Here is a 19,073-nt window from a genome sequence, read left to right as displayed (position 1 = left end):
CAGCTATTGCTTGCGCCCTCCCAATAGCCCTATATGGAGCTGAGACCTGGTATACAGGCTTGACCAGACCAGCCCTGAACAGCAGCACCAGTATAGTCGGCACAGGGCAGAAGGGTTTAGCCTGTAGAGTCGGAAGAGTTATTACAGCAGCAGCAAGGGCTATCCTACCTGTCTGGAGGACCACACCAACCAGTGCCCTCATCCGAGATGCTGGCCTACCAACAGCAGAGGTGGCTCTTGAGGCAGCGCGACTACGCTTCGCTGCACGCCTACAGAAGGTTGACCAACAACACCCCTTGGTCCTAAGGCTTCTACAGCCAGGGCGGCAGCAGACCAGGCTCCAAAGAACAGCTGGCCTCTTACCTAGGTGCCTAAGGCCAGCACTCCTACAGCCGCAATACCCCCCTGGGTCTCACCACCCTATAGTCACACAGACAAAGGAAGTAGCAGCAAGGATCTTCCAGGCCTGGCTTAAGACTATGCCAGATAAGCATACTATTATCTACTCAGACAGCTCTAAGGCCCCTGATAGCGCTACAGGGTTTAGCTTTATTATATACCGTAAGAACAAACGTATAGCCCAGGGCTGCAGCCGCCTCAGCTTATCAGAAGTTTTTGATAGGGAGGCTGAGGGGGCGAGGGCAGGGCTCCGACGGGCCCTCCTTACCTCCCAGGGCCAGCCTATACACATCTGTATCGATAATACCAGCGTTATCCAGGGGATCTGAGGCAGGGTCCCAGACTCCTCACAAGCGGCCTTCCTTGAGATCCAAGAGGCAGCTAGGATGTATGACATACGAACCTATTGGTCCCTAGGGCATGAAGGCATCAAAGGGAACGAGGAAGCAGACAGCCTAGCTAAGGAGGGCATAACCCTGCCAGCCCCTAGGGGCCAACTAGCCACCCTGTCAGGGATCAAACGGCTAGCTAGAGAACGTATATGCCGCCAGTATAGAAAATAGTGGAAGCAAGAGGCAACACCCCGCTATACCCAACTAGGGCTTAAGGCTTCCCTTGCCTGCCCCCCTGAACTAGCCCTGCCACAGGCTATACTCCATCATCTCCTAGCAGCCTGGTCAGGCCATAGAGACTTCGAACAATACCATCAACGCTTTAACCATACAGAAGCACTGCTTACCTGCTCCTGTGGGGAGGCAAAGGAGGCAGACCACCTAGTCTACTGCCGAAAGACCTTAGCGAGGAGGCTTCAGTGGCCCACCCTCCACCCCTCTAGTCCACAGGAGCCTATAGGACCAATAGGATCTCTGGATCGATACTACAAGGGGCTAATCACTGATCATGAAGGCTTCCAGGCCTTTCTCTGCGTGACAGACTTCTTCCGGAAGATCTGCCCGCGGTACTAGGGCCTAGGTCTGAACCTAGGCCTTAGTAACGAACCCCCCCCTCGTAGAGGAACTGACGAGTATAACGGAACCAGGGAACCAGCGGGAACTAGGGACGGATAGAACACATAGTAGCCTATGGGCAAGATTTGGAGGACGTTAGGAAGAGGCGTGTACTGTAGAGTATATAGCTTGAGCCTGCGGCCCTCCACGCCATATACCCCTCGGGAGGTCGGCCGCAAGGGCGGCTGCGCCCTTGCCGCCACGGCGTTAAATACAACAACAACAACAACAACAACACTGAAGCAGACAACTACCCAAGAAACGCGATCCCGCTCGCACATCGCGCTGCTTTGTCCGGCTTATTTCTTGAACACGGCTTAAAATATCACCCGCTACACTCGCTCTGGCTGATTTGCAGACTCTACTGTCTTCGAATCAGGATATTCACCTCTGCACTCGCGCCGCCGCCATTTCTGCCTGTGTAGCTAGAATGCAACCACCTAAAGGGCTTGATATCTATTCTTGTGCTTGACTTTCCTGGCTGGTGTTTTGAGTATGTCGGCTATTTTCCTTGGTCAGATTTATTACTTCTACGCGTTCCCAAGGGGACAGCTTGCGATATGCTTTCCTATTGCTTCTTAGCTCTGCGTGTGCCTGTGCTGATGACATTTTCCCAAAGCAACCATCTGCTGGGATGTCAACAATTTGCAAACCTCCGACAAGGAGACAAGGATCTCACAGCACTATAACCGATGACTACGTTGCCCTCCATACCCTCCCGATGCCTTTTTCTCAGGCGTTCAGATGCCAACGCGTCCCTTTAATTCGACCTGCATTGAACGAAGCGATCCCCAGCGGCTGGACGTGATATGTCCACCCAGGTCTTCTCAGCACAGATATCGCTGTTGCTCTCCAGTCAACACATCAACCGAGAGGGTGTTTCTCTTAAATTTTCGTCAGCTGGCTCTCTGAGCGCACAGAGAACAAGGCCAACACCCCTCCAAGACGCGCTGTCGTCAGCACCGCGCCCTTGCGGAAGATCCGTCCAAGGCCCAGGCTTTCCATGCTTCCCCTTCTCATCTGAAATTGAAGAATCCCTCCTGCTGACGACTCCCTCCCCTCCGAGCCTTCCACACGAGCCAAGGATGCGCAGATGGTGTAACAGAATGAGGCATCATGACAGCCTGCTGCTACGTGTTAGATGTGATTCAAATAGGGGCTGGTTTACAGTTGCTCGAATTCAGCCGGGCGCGGCTTCGCCGTACTTGTCAATGTCTATAAGGGCTTAATCTCGACGCGTATGTACGCGCCCATCTTGGGTCGTACGAGGTACCGTTCGAGATGGTGATGCCAATGAGGGGTATGCGTTAATGGCATCGTGCTCTTGTATGCGTGCTCAACAGAACGTCCCAGCACGCGACCTTGAGATTGAACCCAATTTGGGGGATGGTGCCAACCCAAGACCACCCCACTCTATCATGATATCACCGTCATTCTCGACATATCAACCGGCCCACCAAGGTTGCTATGACACTCCCAAACAACGTTCTTACTTTCTGTGACGCCTGGGACCAGACTACTTCTCAACCCCCTTCATCAAGTCCACTTTGAATACCCATGCTGCCTCTAGTGAAGGCTGTATGATGCGCACCTTGTCATGACTGTGGGCTGACAGGGTCAGCAGACTTTCCCGGCGGACCAGCGTAGCACTGGACGATCCCCAACCTTTCGATACGCTCTTCTACACCCTGCTCTGAACCCCCGCCGCCTTATAGAGTCTGATGGTCGACTTGCTGTTCGTGTTGATGCCGGGTTGTTGGAACGAGACTTTCGAGCAGTTCCGGCCCCGGAGAAAACCTTGGCTTCGATTTCTAGGGTCTGCTAGGAGAAGCTTGCGCGATCGATCTTGCTGGTGGCTCTCGGCGCTACGCGGGCTGTGGATCGTGGATGCTGGGGTGCCACGATGAGCTTCGTACTAGCAAAGAAAGGAAACTGGCGATGAGACAATGAGCATCTCTCGAAATGATTGAGCTGGGCTAGACGCAGGAAGCCTTTGCATACTTGATTTTCTTGCTGCCCGAGTACAAGAATGGTCACGGCTGCGGTCGATATGGGAGGCGATTATGTAGTCTTGTCTTGCCCGGCTTCCTAAGCTTCGACACTTGCGGTAGGTAGATTGCCATAGTAGAAACCGGTTCCCATGTTGTAGCCACGTACCCAACCCACTCGACCGAATAGTACGCTTCCTCTCTAACAATCTTCGTTTTCAAGATCCTGGCAATCGTGTAAGATTCTCCGAATCGTTGTAAACCGAGGCTTCTTGTTCGTGGGCTCACACCGTTGAGGGGCCAGTACCGTAGAACTACGTCGCGACAATCCTCCCAAAGGACGTCTTCAGGCTCCCAAGTTGGAGGATCGTGGGCAAATTCTCCTCCCCAGTTAACGAACAGCTCGACACCTGCCGCCTTAGAAAATCGCTAAGCTGAAATCTTTCCAACCCGATATTGTGGTTCATCGTGACCCATGTAAACCAAAGCCCCGCTGGCCTTGTCTACTCGGTGTGGGCTGGTGGCTCAACGGTCAATGAGTACTGTCGGAGCTGGCTGAAGGTCGGAGGACTGGGTATCATGTTCGATACCCTTCAGAGAACCTGGAGTCAAACCTGCGTCAGTCCAGTTGCAAAAGAGAATGGAGTATCGAGCGCTGAATGCGCGGAGGGAATAGACATTGCTCACCGAGGAGACTTTGCGCGCCCGGCGCGTGGTCTCCGGCAAGGGGCATCGTGACTGTCTCTGCGGAAGCGTGCAGATGCTGCTGACAATTGGTGGGCAAGGCTGTGTCCATTTTGGTTTCTCTGGGCAGCGAAATGGCGGAGGGCTGATTTGGCAAAGCTTGGTGGTTTGAGATTGTAAACCTTCTTGATGGATTGACAGCAGAGAACACGGCCGAGATTTGATTATTGATTTGCAAGTGACAGTCAGGTTGGTCTTGCTAGACTGCACGCAGCACTGTACCTGCAGCTGACGAATACGGGGCTCCCATTGGACAGACGTTATTCTCAGCGCCAATCAGACAGCAAGATAGCGGTGACAGACCAGCATTCCCTGCCAGGTCAGTCGGCCACCACGACGTCATAAATTTCGGAGCAAATGAGGTGGTGAACCTGGCAGTCTAAACCAATGTGAGCTCCACCCCGCCGCTTTGAGAAGTACGTCCCCACAGTCCTCGCACACAGTCTGTTGCGTTGACAGCGTCCGCCCCTAACTTTGACCTGGAAGGAAAATTTTCCGCTAGCCTAAACCCCCCCTAAAACCCCCTAAACTTCACAGTTTTATAACTCTATACGTACGTAATACGTATAGCTAACAGTTTAATTAATTAGTTTACTAGTTAAGGGCTACTTAATGATATATTTTTTATTTATATATATATAAAGTTATAAAAGTATAAAGTTTAAGGAGTTTTAAGGGGGGTATAGATTAATAAATACTAAATATAACGCTAAAAAGAAAAAAGAAAACCCCTTATACGTAGTATTTATAGTATTTACTCTAAAAACCCTTTATATTAACTTAAACTTTATATTTTTATAATTATATATATATATATATATATAGTATATATAGATAAAAAATATATTATTAAATAGGTTTTAATTAGTAGACTAATTAATTAAATTTTTAGCTATACGTATTACGTACGTATAGAGTTATTAGTGTACGAAGTTTAGGGTAATTTAGTGGTTTTTAGTAAAAGGCCCCTTTTTTAGCCTTTTTTAGGCTGAAAATTGGGGGGTGGATGCTGTTAACGCAACGGACTGTACCTCCTCAGGTCCAGTCCTGCTGATCTAACTGTAAATGAAAACACTGTGAAGTGAATGACATTTCCACCCACTTTTCCATGTGCTATTGTCTCTCTTCGCGAAGGTGTTACGGTCAGCTATCCGACAGTAGGGTCTGCTAACAGAAGCTGGGGATTGATACGTTCTAACAGTACACTGGGGTCGTGGTCTGGGTCGTAGGTCGTAGGCTGATAGTAGATCAGGTCTTCAGAGGCTAAGGTGATCAGTCTTAGACTTAATAAGTAATTCGCAGTGAAGGTAAGCTGAGAGTATCTGTGAGGATGAACACTAAGTTGATTGCTGAAGAGCTATAGAAGTCTGACCATAAGCTATGCTTAGGGTTATACTATATATAAGTTCTAAACAGTGTTCTTTGTTTATCCCAGAGTGATCACCTAAGTGCGTAAGGTGATTGCGATCAGTTGGCATGACCAACTGATCACTAAGCGTTCCCTCCTATACTCTACTGATTATTTTCTTATCTTATCGTTATATAACTTATACTATAGTTCTTCTGTTCTAAGTGAGTCCCTGTTATTCTTATGATCCTACAGTATAAATATCCTGTTCTAGCCGCCTGATGCCTAAGTGGGTTGTTTAACTGTTATCCTTGTTTACAGGTTGTAATATCAGGTCCCCTCTCTAAAGGTCTTATCCTTAAGACCTAACATAAGTAGGTTGTTAGTCCTAGGTTAGGGTTCTGTTAATTATGCTTCCTGATTTATCTATAATGCTGACATTATGTTAGGTTGCATTTAAAAATCAAAATCAAATTCTGCCTCTACTCTTTGTTGTTGCAATTATGTTGTTTGTTGTTTGTTTGGTATTTAACGCCGTGGCGGCAAGGGCGCAGACGCCCTTGCGGCAGACCTCCCGAAGGGTATATGGCGTGGAGGGCCGCAGATTCTAGCTGTATACTCTAAGCACATGCCGCTTCTTAGCGTCCTCCAAGTCTTGCCCGTAGGCTACTATGTGTTCTATCCTTCCCTAGTTCCCACTGGTGCCCTAGTTCCGTTGTAATAACCTTATTACCTAGTAGTGGTAGTTTGTTGCTTAGAGAGTAGGCTACAGCCTATCTCTCAGTACCGCGGGCAGATCTTCTGGAAGAAGTCTGTCACGCTGATGAAAGCCTGGAAGCCTTCTGAGTCGATGATTAGCCCCTTAAAGTAACGCTCTAGAGAACCCATAGGTCCTAGAGGCTCCCGTCGACTATAAGGGTGAAGGGTGGGCCACCGTTGCCTCCTCACTAGCGTCTTTCGGCAGTAGACCAGGTGGTCCACCTCCTTAGCTTCTCCGCAGGAGCAGGTGAGTAGTGCTTCTGTGTGGTTAAAGCGTTGATGATACTGTTCAAAGTCCCCGTGGCCTGATCGAGCTGCTAGGAGATGATGAAGGATAGCTCTTGGTAGGGCTAATTCAGGAGGGCAGCCAAGGGTGGCCTTAAGCCCTAGCTGGGTATACTGGGGGGTTGCCTCTCGCTTCCACCATTTCCTATGCTGGCGTTGTTTACGTTCTTTAGCAAGCCGCCTAATCCCTGATAGGGTCGGCAGTAGGCCCCTAGGGACTGGCAGGGTTATGCCCTCCTTAGCTAGGTTATCTGCTTCCTCGTTTCCTCTGATACCTTGGTGCCCTGGAGACCAATGGGTTTGTATGTTGTGTATCCTGGCTGCTGCCTGAATCTCTAAGAAGGCAGCTTGTGAGGAGTCCGGGATGTTGCCGCGTATCCCCTGGATGACGCTGGTGTTATCAATACAGATGTGTATAGGCTGGCCTTGGGAGGTAAGGAGGGCCCTTTGGAGCCCTGCCCTCGCCCCCTCTGCCTCGCCATCGAATACTTCTGCAATGCTGAGACGGCCACACCCTTGGGCTATCCGTTTATTGCCGCGGTAGATGACAAAGCCGAACCCTGTAGCCCCATCAGGGGCTTTAGAGCCGTCTGAGTAGATAATTATGTGGTTATCTGGCACAGTCTTAACACAGTCCTGAAACGCTTTAGCTGCCTTCTCCTTGCTCTGGCTAGCTGTAGGGTCTTGTGATCCCAAGAGATGCTGTGGCTGTAGGAGCAACGGCCTTGAGCATTTCGGTAGGAGGGCTGCTGTTCTTTGTAACCTTGTTTGCTGCCGTCCTAGCTGTGAAAGCCTAGGGACTAAGGGGTGCTGTTGGTCAACCTTCTGTAGGCGCGTGGCAAAGCATAAGCGTGCTGCCTCAAGAGCTACTTTTGCTGTAGGCAGGCCAGCATCTCAGAGAAGGCTGCTGGTTGGGGTGGTCCTCCAGACAGGCAGGATAGCCCTTGCTGCTGCTGTGATAACCTTTCCAACACTCTTAACCAGGCCCTTCTGTCCTGTACTGACAGTAGCTACCTGGTTGGTAGCACTGCTGCTAGCGGTAGTAGTGCCACTGTTCCTGGCTGGTCTACTTAAACCTGCATACCAGGTCTCAGCTCCATACAGGGCTGTTAGGAGGACACAGGCAATAACAGCTTGGCGGGCAGCAGCAGCTGGGAGCCCCCCTTTGGTGTTTGACAGGTGCTGTAGGAACTAGGCTGCCTTCCTTGCTGCTGCTACCTTTATATCGACGTGGTGCCGGAAGGTAAGTCTTTTGTCGAACTAGACCCCTAGCTAACGTATAGGCTTAGTTGAGGCCTTAATAGTTAGGTCTCTTGCTTATATATCTGGTAGATCTCTTGTCTGGTTATATTTCCTGCTAAAGTGGATTGCTTCACACTTAGCTGGGTCGAACGCAACCTTATTATCAGTGCCCCAGTTGAGGATCCGAGTTATCTCCTGGCTAAGGGCTGCAGTGTTTCCCTCCAGGGAAGGGCTAGTAGCCAGCAGGCCTATATCATCCGCATAGCCAAACCGTAGCTTCTGATCGTCAGCTAGGATGTCTGCTATATACAGCAGAAAGAGTATAGGGGATAGCGGGGAGCCTTGTGGCAGCCCATAGGATAGGGGAAAGTCCTCTGTAGTAGTGTCCTCGAGCCTAACTCAAGCTGTGCGACTCAACGTGAAGGTGAAGATCAGCCTAATCAGACTACTAGGCCAGCCCTGCTGTCGTAGCCTAAGGATAAGTTGGTTTCGCAGCATGGAATCAAACGCTCCCTTAACATCCATTGTTGCCAGGGTGGCAGTGAGTCCTAAGTCTAGAGCTCTCTCGATCTCATGGGCTAGGCAGGTTGTCAGGTCGACTGCAGCCCTCCCTGGTAATGCCCCAACCTGCTGTGGGCTGGCAACCCCTTCCAAAATAGTAAGGTATGCCATCCTCTTTGCTATCAGCCGCTCTAAGCCCTTGCCTAAGCAGGATAAGAGGGCTATTGGACGCCAAGATCCCACCTTTGAGAAGTCTGATTTTCCCAGCTTCTGGATCATAACTACCTCTGCTTTGCGGAAGGTCCTAGGGAAGTAGCCTATCTGAACGCAGGCCTGAAAGAGCTGCTGTATAGGAACACCTATCAGGCCCCAAATGGATTGTAGTAACTTTGTAGTAATCCCATCAATCCCAGGGGTTGTAGCCTTTGTGAGAGTTGCCTGGCGTACTTCCTCAATGTTGACTATCTGCTGCCAGGGTATTAGACGCCTTAGAACTATAGGAATAGCAAATAGGTTCCCATAGAAGTCGTCTGTAGCGTCAAATCTCTCTAGTAGGGCCTTCCGTAAGGCTTGGGCTTTATCATAGGAGTTGTTGATTACCTGTCCATCTACTATAAGAGGCGGGGCCCTTACAGCTAGACCAGACTTACGCCAGCTTAGTATCTGATATAGGTTCTGGTTAGACCTAGCCTCCTTAATCTTAGTAGCCCAGTAGGCACGTTTTGCCTTCCTAACTGTGGTCAGAAAGGCCTTCTGCTCCTTAAGGATAGGCGGCGGTAAGACAAGCCTAGGTTCCTAGGCTTGTCGTTGTCTAGCCTTAATAGCTGCATAGTAGGCCTCTGAACACACCTCTGTCCACCAGGGGGCTCCCCTGCCCTGGTTAGTCCGTCTCTTTCCTACAGCCTGAGTAGCTGTAGAGAGGAGGCTGACTAGTTGGGTAGCTAGGGTATCTATTTCTGCTGGAGTAGGTGTATCCCCTAAGGTGGGTAGGGCTGGGATCCCCATCTTTACTAAATCAGCAAGTCGAAGGAGGGCTGAGTCTGGGACTGAGAGGTGACCAGTCTGGCGCCTCTGCTCCTGGATCTTGCCTAGTAGGATAATAGTTGTAATAGCCTGGTGGTCAGCCCCTGGATGTAGGTGTGGGCTGATATAGGCCTCTGCGAAGGGGATATTTGAGAAGGTAAGGTTGAGTGTATGCCCGTGAGTATGGGTAGAGGCCCCAACTTCCCCAATAAACTCAAGATTACCCCCTTCAGCCTATTCTGCGATATCATCCCCTTGATTCCGGCTTAGAGAGCCAGGTTCCCAAGAAGAGTGGCGGGCATTAAGATCCCCAGCAATAAGGGCTCTTTCTGGCGGTCGATAGTTTAGGAGGATGTTTATTGTTATATGGTTTGCAGGTTCACCTGGTGGCCTGTAGATATTCATAATAGTAACATCGCCAGCCTTGATCCATAGGATGTCCCTTGATTAGGTTGGTCTTTATTGCTGTATTTGTAGCCTTAGACTCTTCTGTATATAGGTCATAACCCTAGGCCTTATGTCTCTGCTGTTCCAGAAGTCAACTGGCACATAAGAGTTATAGCCTGGGTGTGTGTTGATTTGCAGCTTATCTCTATAGCCTATCCAGGGCTCCTGGATTAGTACTATATCGATCTGATCTGCCCAGCAGAGCTCTAGGAAAGCTGTATGAGCTAGGCTTATCTTCCCCACGTTACACTGGGCGACCTGTAGTACCTGTGGGGTAGCCGTTCTGAGCCTACTGCTCTGAGTCGAGGTCGAGGTGGGTGTAGGCATTAACAACGTTATAGTCAGGCTTCTGAGCTACCCGCTGGGCCCTGCTGCTTGAGGCAGCTGGGATATGCTGGGTGGGTAGTGGTGGTAGGATAGGGTTGTTATCAGAGACTTCTGCTTCAGCCTCATTCTCATCCTCATCCATACTGCTAGAGCTTGCTGTATCGCTAACGTCCGCTACAATAATTGAGTCCTGGGTAGGGGTAGGGGCGCGTGGTCGCTTCGAGCTAGGCTGAGGGCTTGTCAGGCTGCTGCTAGGCTGCTGGTTGCAGGTGGCTTGGCTACCTGCCTGGCTGCTCTGATAGAGGGCCTCGTAGGCCTTCTGTCCAGCCTTTCGGATCCAGGAGAGTTCCTTCCGACCTGGAAGGGTAGGGGAGCCGTTCACCACCAGGGGCCTTGCTGGGCAGTCCTTGTGGTTAGCTTGGAAGGGGCTGGCGCAGTTAGCGCACTTCGGTCTAGCTGTGCAGGGCCAGGTCTCATGGGAGCCTGAGGGCCTGCTGCAGTTGCCACAGAGCGGCTGTCGGTTACAGTATCAGTTCGAATAGTATCCCTGGCAGCCAGGGTCATGTCTGATGAGGGTCTTTTTCTTCCGAATAAGCTGAGACCGGCTGCTTTGGTTAAAAAGTCTAAAGGGCGGCACCTCTATAGAGAAGGAGATAATCCAGGAGACCTCGTTTGTAATAGGGTTTACACCTAGGCGGGACTGTTGGGCCTGGGTGGGCTTAAGCCCTGTTTGGGCGAGGACCTCGTCTTCAACCAGAGCAGCTAGGTCAAGGGTATCGCCTTCAAGAGTCCACATCTTAGCAGGGCAGCGTGGGACGACATAAGTAAACCACTTAGTAGGGGACTTAACCTTATAAGCTCCCAGACTATCAGCGAGTTTCTGCTTGTTTGTAAGGAGGGCTTGCTGGACCTGCTTATTCAGGGGTCTCAGCGAGTAGCTAGTTGTAATGTGGTAGATATGTGGGATATCTGCCAGCTGGAGGCTAAGGGCCTGGCAGACTTTCCGACGAAGGGCAAAAGGGGTGTGCTTCCTAGCAGCCGTTAAACCCTCCTCAGGGATGCGGGCAAAGACCCGGAGGTCCTCCTGTGGCTGGGTTAGAGTCTGAGTCTGGGCCTGGGGCTGGATTGGGTTCTGGGTGCGGGCTGGGGCTGGGGCTGGGGCTGCAGCTGCAGTTGCAGCTGAGGCCGCCACGTCAGCCTAGTTCCAGCTTGGGTTCGGGGCTGCAGACTCATTCCACATAATCCTCTTCAAGGCTTAGATCACATAGGTTGTAGCCTCCTTTGCGATCTGCTTCCTAGGTCCCTCAAAGCAAGAGACCATGTTATCCACAGACTGGGCGATAGCCATAAAGACATCCTTTCGGGCTTCATAGTGCTTAGCCTCTTCGTTAAGGGCTGTAAGGATAGCTCCAGCAGCTATCCTATTCACGGTTGAGGGCCCCTTAGCCGTTAAGGGGGTTGTCGTAGAGGCGTCAGGCTGGCTTCCCGCGAGGCTGGGCTGGGATAGCTGGGCCTCGGTACCGCGGCGGCGTTTAGCCCTTGAGGTTGGGGACGGCTCCAGAGGGGCTCTGGAGCCTCGATCAGGGCCGGCCGAGGAGGCCGGCAAAGGTCCAGAGCCCGCCGGAGGCTGCGAGGCCATCGCGGGAGGGCGCTGGAGGCGAGAGGTGAAGGGTTTTCAGCTGTTAAGGAATTTTGGTAGTCTCCCACGTATTACACTAACAGTGGATGCCAAGAAAAATTAGGCGAGAGGGAAGTCGTTGTTGCAATTATACGCTGCGTATTGCTGAGTTTAGTTTTATTATTGATATACCTTATTCCTACTGTTGTTCTTCAGGCAAGCGTTGCAAGTTGCTTCCTAGTGGTGAAGTTTATAGCAAGTGTACTCATCTAAGGCAGTCTTATAATATAGCAGCAGACGCTGTTTACGCTTATATATTCTTCAAACTTATCATGCTTTATAGGCCTTACTAACTGATTATAGTCGATTGTTTATTAGATGAGGCTGCTTATCTGGAGGATGCAGAGGTGGCTGAAGAGGAGGTGTTGAGAAAGAAAGTTGCTGCTTTATATGCAGCGCAGGCTGAGCTGGATAAATCTATAGCGAAGTTAGATCGTTTGCGTAAGCAGAAGAGAATAGTGTTTCAGAAGGGCTGGGAGGTTACTAAGGAGGAGCTGGTGGTGTTACCTACGTTAGAGGTTCAGTCTATAGGTGGTTTTAGTGTGGTAGACCTAGACGCTGTCTAAGGTGATTAGAATCCTAGTACTCTGAATTTTCTGTCAGGGGAATCTTAGTTGTGTTCTGGTGTTCCTAGGCGAATAAATGGTTTTCCTTATCGCAGTCGATCTGCTTCAGTAGGTGGTCTGGTGAAGCAATATAGGTGTCTGATTTGCTTATATCCAGCATTCTTCTGGACTAATACAACAGGTGCTAGTGTGGCTTCTCATTCTTAGTGTTATTACTAATAGATTATAAGTTCTTCTGCTGCTTTAGTGATGTTTTTAGCTGGTTCCTATATATTATCTTTATATCTATATCCTTTCTATTTGATGAGGTATTAGTATCCTTCTGGTTCCTTAACATGGTTGATAATTCGTTTAACTTTATACTCTGGTTTATTGTCTTTTATAATAATAATATCGTTTATCTGTGATCCATAGAGTGCTGGTTTGAGGAGTAAGACGTGGAATACTAGGTGACACTTCATAGTTTCTAGAAGTCTGAGTTTATAGTTAACTAGTGAAATTACTTATGAAATTTTAAAAGGTCTAAGTTTTTTATAGTTAAGTTTGTTGTTTGGTCGCTTTGTCTTAATGTTTTGCTATATAAGATAGGCGCTATCTCCCTCTTTTAAGGTTGGTCCCTTAATCCTTTGTTGATTACTGAATTATGCTATTCATTATTATATAAATTTAAGTTCTTTTTGTGCGTTATCTTGGATATCTTTGATTTATCATACTAAGGCAACAGCTTTAACTGCAGCTAGGCCTGGTTATATGTTTCTATAGGCGGTTGGTTCAAATCTATAGTTGAGATAGAAGGGGGATTCCTTAGTACTTTCTCCCACTGCGCTGTTATAGGTGAATTAGGCTATTAGTAGCAATATAACCTAATTATCTTAGTTGTAGTTAATATAGGCGTGGAGATATATTTCGAGGATTTAGTTGATTTATTCTGTTTATCTGCCGGTTTGCAGGTGGAATGCAGTAGATATTAATTATTTAATGCTGAGGTATGATATGATTAACTTCTAGAATTTAGAAGTGAAGATCTTATCTCTGTCTGATATAATTTCCTTAGGTGTTCTGTGATTAGCGATAATATATTTGAGAAATATGTAGGCATATTCTTCAGTGTTGCTTAATTCCTTATATAGGATGAAGTAGGCATACTTTATAAGTCGGTCTATAATAATAAGAATGCTGTTAAAGTGTACTCCTATAAGGGGTTCTTAAGACTTTAGTAATTTGACGATAAAGTTAAGGGATATAGATTACTAGGCGGTTTACAGCATAAGCAAGGGTTATAGCATACTATAAGGTTGATATTAAGCAGGTTTGCTTTTAAGGCAGACCTTATAATCCTTAATTGCTTTTGCCACTTATTCTCTGGTGACCTTTTCTCTATATTATTATCATAGTTATTTCTAGGTTTTTATGATTCCTTAGTGACTGTATATAGGGCGAGCATGAAACTCTATAATTGCTTTATCGTCTAGTTTGCTAGGCAGGCTAGTATTAGATCGTCTGGCTATTATTAAGAGTTTGGTTGCTAGCACTAGGTCTCTGTTGTTATTTCCTTTAAGAATCACCTAGGTTTCTTCAGGTACTAGGACGTTATAGTCTGGTCGTCAGCTAAGAGCGTCAGCTCTGCTATTATCTGATCCCTTGCAGTGGATGATTTAGAAGTTAAATTCTAATAGGAATTCTAACTATCTAATCTGTCGTTTATTTAACACTTTTGAAGTTATAAAGTGTGAAAGGTTCTTATGGTCTGAATATATAAGTACTTTGTGGATAGTTCCTGAAAGCTTAGGTCTCTATTCCTTAAAGGCTTTAATGATTGCTATAAGTTCCTTGTTATGAATCTGATAGTTGAGTTCAGGTCTGTGGAGCTTGCGAGAAAAGAAGGCATATAGATATAGTCGTCCTTCTGAATCTTATTGAGATAATTATGCTCCTATCGCATAGTCAGATGCGTTAGGTTCTACTTCAAATTGTTTTGTTAGTTCTAGAATAATTAAGATATGTTTGCTGGCGATGAGGTCCTTGATCTTCTGGAATGCTGTTCGTTATGGTTCTTCCCATATAAAGGGTGTCCATATAAAGGGTGTGTCTTTGCGGCTGAGGCTTATAAGAGCTGCGTTGATCTTGCTATAGTTTTTAATAAATTTGCAGTAGAAGTTAATAAAATCTAGGAATCCTTGGACTTCCTTCAGGTTGTTAGGTACCAGCTATTCCTTAATAGCTTTAACTTTGTTTTCTAATATATAGACTTTTCTAGGGGTGATAGTGAATCTGAGGTATTCCACCTTTTATATATAGAATTCGCTTTTCTTAGGTTTAACTAATAGCTTAGCTTCTTAGAGGGCTTATAAGATATGGTGTATATCTTCTTTATATTTCTTAAGTGTTAATAAGAAGATGAGGATATTATGAAGATAGACTACTACGCAGATATTAATATATTTGCATAAAACTTAGTTGATCATATTTTGGAATATTGCAAGGGCGTTAGTGAGGCTGAAGGGCATAATAAGGTACTTAATATATCCTTTTTGGGTTTTGAAAGCAGTCTTCTATTCTTCTCCTTGCTTTATTCTGATCAGGTTATAGGCTCCTTTAAGGTTGAGGGCTGTGAACAAGTTAGCTCTATAGAGGAGTCGTCTTATTTCGTCGATAAGCAGTAGTGGATAGCAGTTCTTAATTATTATCTTATTAAGTATGCGGTAATTAATGCAAAGTTATAACTTTCTGTTTTTCTTAGGTATAAATAGGATTAGACTTCCTGCTAGTGATGTTGAAGGTCTGATGTATCCCTTCTTGAGATTTTTGTTAAGATATTTGTCTAGGGCTTCTATCTCTGTCTGGTTAAGTCTATAGATTTTGTTGAATTATGGTTCTTTTCCTTCTTTGAGGGGTATTTTGTGATCAAAACTAGTGTGTTCAGGCAGTCCTGTTTCTAATTCAGCTGCAAAGAGTTTCTTATAAACTCTGTATTCTTCTGGGATAGACAGAAGTAGATCGTTCTTTTGTTTAAGATCTATTATTATTAGTAGTTATGATATAGCTTCTTTTGCCTTAAGGTAATCTGCAGAGGTATTGTTTTGCTATTCCTTATCGTATTAATTAGTTTGAGGCCTGATTCTGATAGGGCTGCTTAGGGACTGAATTATAATAGTCCTAATAGAGTTAGCCTTTGCTCTAATCTATCTATAGGTTGCTTATTTATAGCTAAGGTAGTCCTAGCACTATGTTATATATTCCTAGATCAGCAATATCAAATTAGATTCTTTCTTTTTGATTTAGGTAGCTTATCTTAAGGGGCGTAGTCTTATTATAGATAGTACCTCCTTTATACTTAAATTCTTCTCCTTCTGCTGTGTGTAACTGATATGGTTGTTCTTTTCCTCCCTATTATATTTCTAGCCTATTAATAGCTTAGGGGGTAATGAAGTTCGCTTTAGCTCTGCTGTTAATCAGCATGAGTGTTATTTGTTTGTTAATAGTGACTTTAAATTCTATGTTATTCTTATGTCCTTATGATATCTAGTAGATAAATCTTATCCTTGTTGCCTGTTGTGATCTGTCGTTAGTAGGTGAGTCTAGTTTTTTAACTGCTCTGGTTGTCCTAGGTAGGTGATTTGCTTTCCTTCTCATTATGCTTTTGCGAGGCTGTTTTTGCAGATCCTAACCTATGGAGGTCTAGGTCTATTCTTTGCGATTCTCTAGGCTTATGCCTTTTCTTAGTAGTAAACTTAGTATTCATCTTATTAGTATTCATCCTATTTTATACTGTCGTTATGTTAACATCTCATAGGGAACTGAGGGCTAGGTCTAAAGACTGTAAAGCTGTCTTTAAATAGTACTATAGTCCATCTAATCATAATAGAGGTTAAGTAGATCTTATGGATAGGTTTGTCGTTATGTCTTCTGGGGTAGAACTAGTAGTTATGCTTTTCTCCTATATATTCCTTATATTTATTATAGAAGCACTAAGGCCAGAAGAGAGTTCAGTGAAGTTAGTGGTTGCTTCTCAGCGTGGGGTGGTCTTCTGTGTGTAGTTAAGGGTGGTAGTCTTAGTCTTATTGATTTGCTGAGATGCTATAGAAGTGGCGTTATTATTTGTCTTAAAGCATATTGATTTCCTAGTACTTCAGGAGCTGTTTAGTTCTTCCTTCCTGATCGTTAGGTTCTTCTTCAGAGCTGGAGTTGTTCACACTAGGGGTGAATCTATAGGCGATCTCTGTCTGAGTGTATTATCAGGCAACGTTGCAAGGTTTATCTAAGTCGTAGGGAGAGCTTTCTCCTTCTCTAAAAGTCTAGTTATTAGTTATACTGAGGAGTTATTATTCTATCAGAGGATTATGTTAGTGTTCTGGTTCTTCTTCTGATTCTTATTATTGATATAGTTATACTTATCTGTTGTCTTCTTGCTAGATTAGCTCTATTTCCTTCTGGATTTGTTATCTTTTGTAGTGGAGTTGCTAGCTAGTTATATAGGGGGTGATTAGTTCTAATCGCTGAATTCATAGCATCTCATTAAGTTGTTCAACTGGTTTTCTAGTCATTTTGCTGTTGCTGGAATATATTATTGCTAGGGTCCTAGGGTGAGTGTTTAGGATAGTCATATTATATCCAGACCGTCTGGGGTTGCTGTCCCTTAGGTAGTGTCCTAATATTTCTTTATCTTTAAGGTGAATCCAGCAGTTATCGTCGTAACATCTAGTCTAGGACTAGGATGCATATAGGGCTTTTGCGATTATGTTGACTTATTGAGGTCGCTCTGCTACTGGTCTCTAGGGAAGCTTCTTAGGCTGTCTGTAATCTCTAGCGATATAGCCTTGCTTATTGCAGTTGTAGCACTTAGGGTTCTAAGGCTTCTTATTGTTAGGTTTGGTTATTATGCTGAGATCTATAGGTCTGCTGTGTTGTCTGTAGGTGGTGCTCTGGTGGGTGTTATTCCAGTTGTTGCAGGGTCTGTTGTTATTCTGCTGGCTGTTGAATTTCTGCTGAGGTTGCCACTAGTACTTACGTCTGGTATTTAGGGTTTATTATTTCTCTCCTTATTCCTTTTATTGTTTATAGAGGCAGTTGTTAACCTTAATAGTATGTTCGATATAGGCGAGGAAACTAGGAGGTGTTTCTAGTTTGGCTATTTCGTCCTTAATATCATCCTTAAGTCCTTAGTAGAAGGCAAAGACTTTGCTTTCGTTAGTGATATAGAGTCTTACAGCTAATCGTCTAAACTCTGCAGCGTAAAGTGTAGCTGACTTAGTTTGTCGTAGGTAGGATAGGTCTCACTCAGCCTGTCTTTATTTATTAGGGTTGAGGAAGAGAGATTCTAAGGCCTTAACATAGCTTATAAAGCTGAAGAAGATGCTTTTTACTTCCTCGCTATACTTCTCAATAGGGTTGTCAAGCTATTCCTATTAGAGGGGTTCAAACTAGGTAAGGGCTTATCCTCAAAGGAAAGTGGCTGCATATACAACGCATTTGGTGTCGTTCTGGAAGGTGTTTATATAGAACGCCTGGTAGGTCCTAACCTATACCAGGTGTCCTTTAAGTTATCCTAGGGTTCTATCGAAAGTGGAAGGCGTATTAAGCTTGAGACGTTCTTATCCTTCGACTAGGGCAGATATGACGTTAGCAGCAGCTTAGAAGGTGGCGACTTCTTTCTCCAGATCCTAGTTCTTGCAGGCTTATTCCTGAAGTTCGCTAAGGGCTGCAGCGTTCTGGTTGAATATTTTGCGCATTGCCTTAAAGTTGTTATTAGTCTTATCAAGCTGGCGCTTAAGTTCCTTAGTGTCGTCCTTGCTGTCTGAGTCGTCCTTTATCTTCTGATCTCCTAGTTCCTAGGCTAGGTTTTAGGTGGCTCGTCCTCCTGAAGTGGACGAGGATCCTAGGGTAGGCGACTTAACAGAGGCGTGGGAAGATATTATCATTTGTTACTATTAGTAGGAATTAATAGTTAACTTACTGAAAATGAGCAATCAAAATATTATAGTCAGCTATCTAATAGTAGGGTCTGCTAACAGAAGCTGGGGATTAATACGTTCTAACAGTACACTAGATTGTGGTTGTAGGTTGTAGTTTGTAGGCTGTAGTAGATTAGGTCTTTAGAGGCTAAGGTGATCAGTCTTAGACTTAATAAGTGATTCGCAGTGAAGGTAAGCTGAGAGTATCTGTGAGGATGAATACTAAGTTGATTGCTGAAGAGCTATAGAAGTCTGACCATAAGCTAGGCTCAGGGTTATACTATATATAAGTTCTAAACAGTTCCTCTTATCCTGCTACTGATTCCTAACTAGGTATCAGTGAGCGCTTAGTGATCGTGAGTGAGCGCTTAGTAATTACTGCTGAGCGCTCAGTGATCCACACCACCTGCTCAGTCTTATCTTATTGTCACGTGACTTATACCATAGTTCTTCCGTTCCGAGTGAGTCCCTGTTGTTCCTATGATCCTGCAGTACAAATGTCCTATTCTAGCCGCCCGATGCCCTAGTGGGTCGTTCAACTGTTATCCTTGTTTACAGGTCGTAACAGAAGGCCTCTCCCTTCGAGAACCCAAGGCTAGCTTACGAGGCCTGGCCCAAAGTTCTGCCTATCCACTCCAAGTCACTTGCCCTGGAGTTTTCGGATTGCTGCTTGCGGGCTGAGGCGCTCTAGGTAAGGTAAGGTAGGTGCGAGCCGCCAGCTGGAAGGTGCCATGCCCGACGCTCCTTCCTTCCTCCTGAAGATAGCTGTGATCCAATCAACTCATTATAACCACAACACCTCATCATG

At 46.0% G+C, this 19,073-nt stretch overlaps 1 protein-coding gene across 1 annotated transcript; it reads right to left on the bottom strand.

Moving 5' to 3' along the window:
* Positions 1-10,032: 10,032 nt before the first annotated feature.
* CGCA056_v014991 (uncharacterized protein) lies at positions 10,033-11,709 on the bottom strand (the record flags this gene model as incomplete). The annotated part of the gene is made up of 3 exons (XM_037330233.1): positions 10,033-10,584; positions 10,759-11,154; positions 11,335-11,709. 3 exons carry the CDS (start codon positions 11,707-11,709, stop codon positions 10,033-10,035), a joined length of 1,323 nt encoding a protein of 440 aa, XP_037171382.1.
* Positions 11,710-19,073: the final 7,364 nt, after the last annotated feature.

This window comes from Colletotrichum aenigma (assembly GCF_013390185.1).
Source record: "Colletotrichum aenigma strain Cg56 chromosome Unknown KSG_Cg56_contig12, whole genome shotgun sequence".
Taxonomy (NCBI): domain Eukaryota; kingdom Fungi; phylum Ascomycota; class Sordariomycetes; order Glomerellales; family Glomerellaceae; genus Colletotrichum; species Colletotrichum aenigma.
The sequence above is the reverse complement of the archived record's forward strand: the minus strand, read 5'-3'. Positions and strand labels throughout refer to the sequence as shown.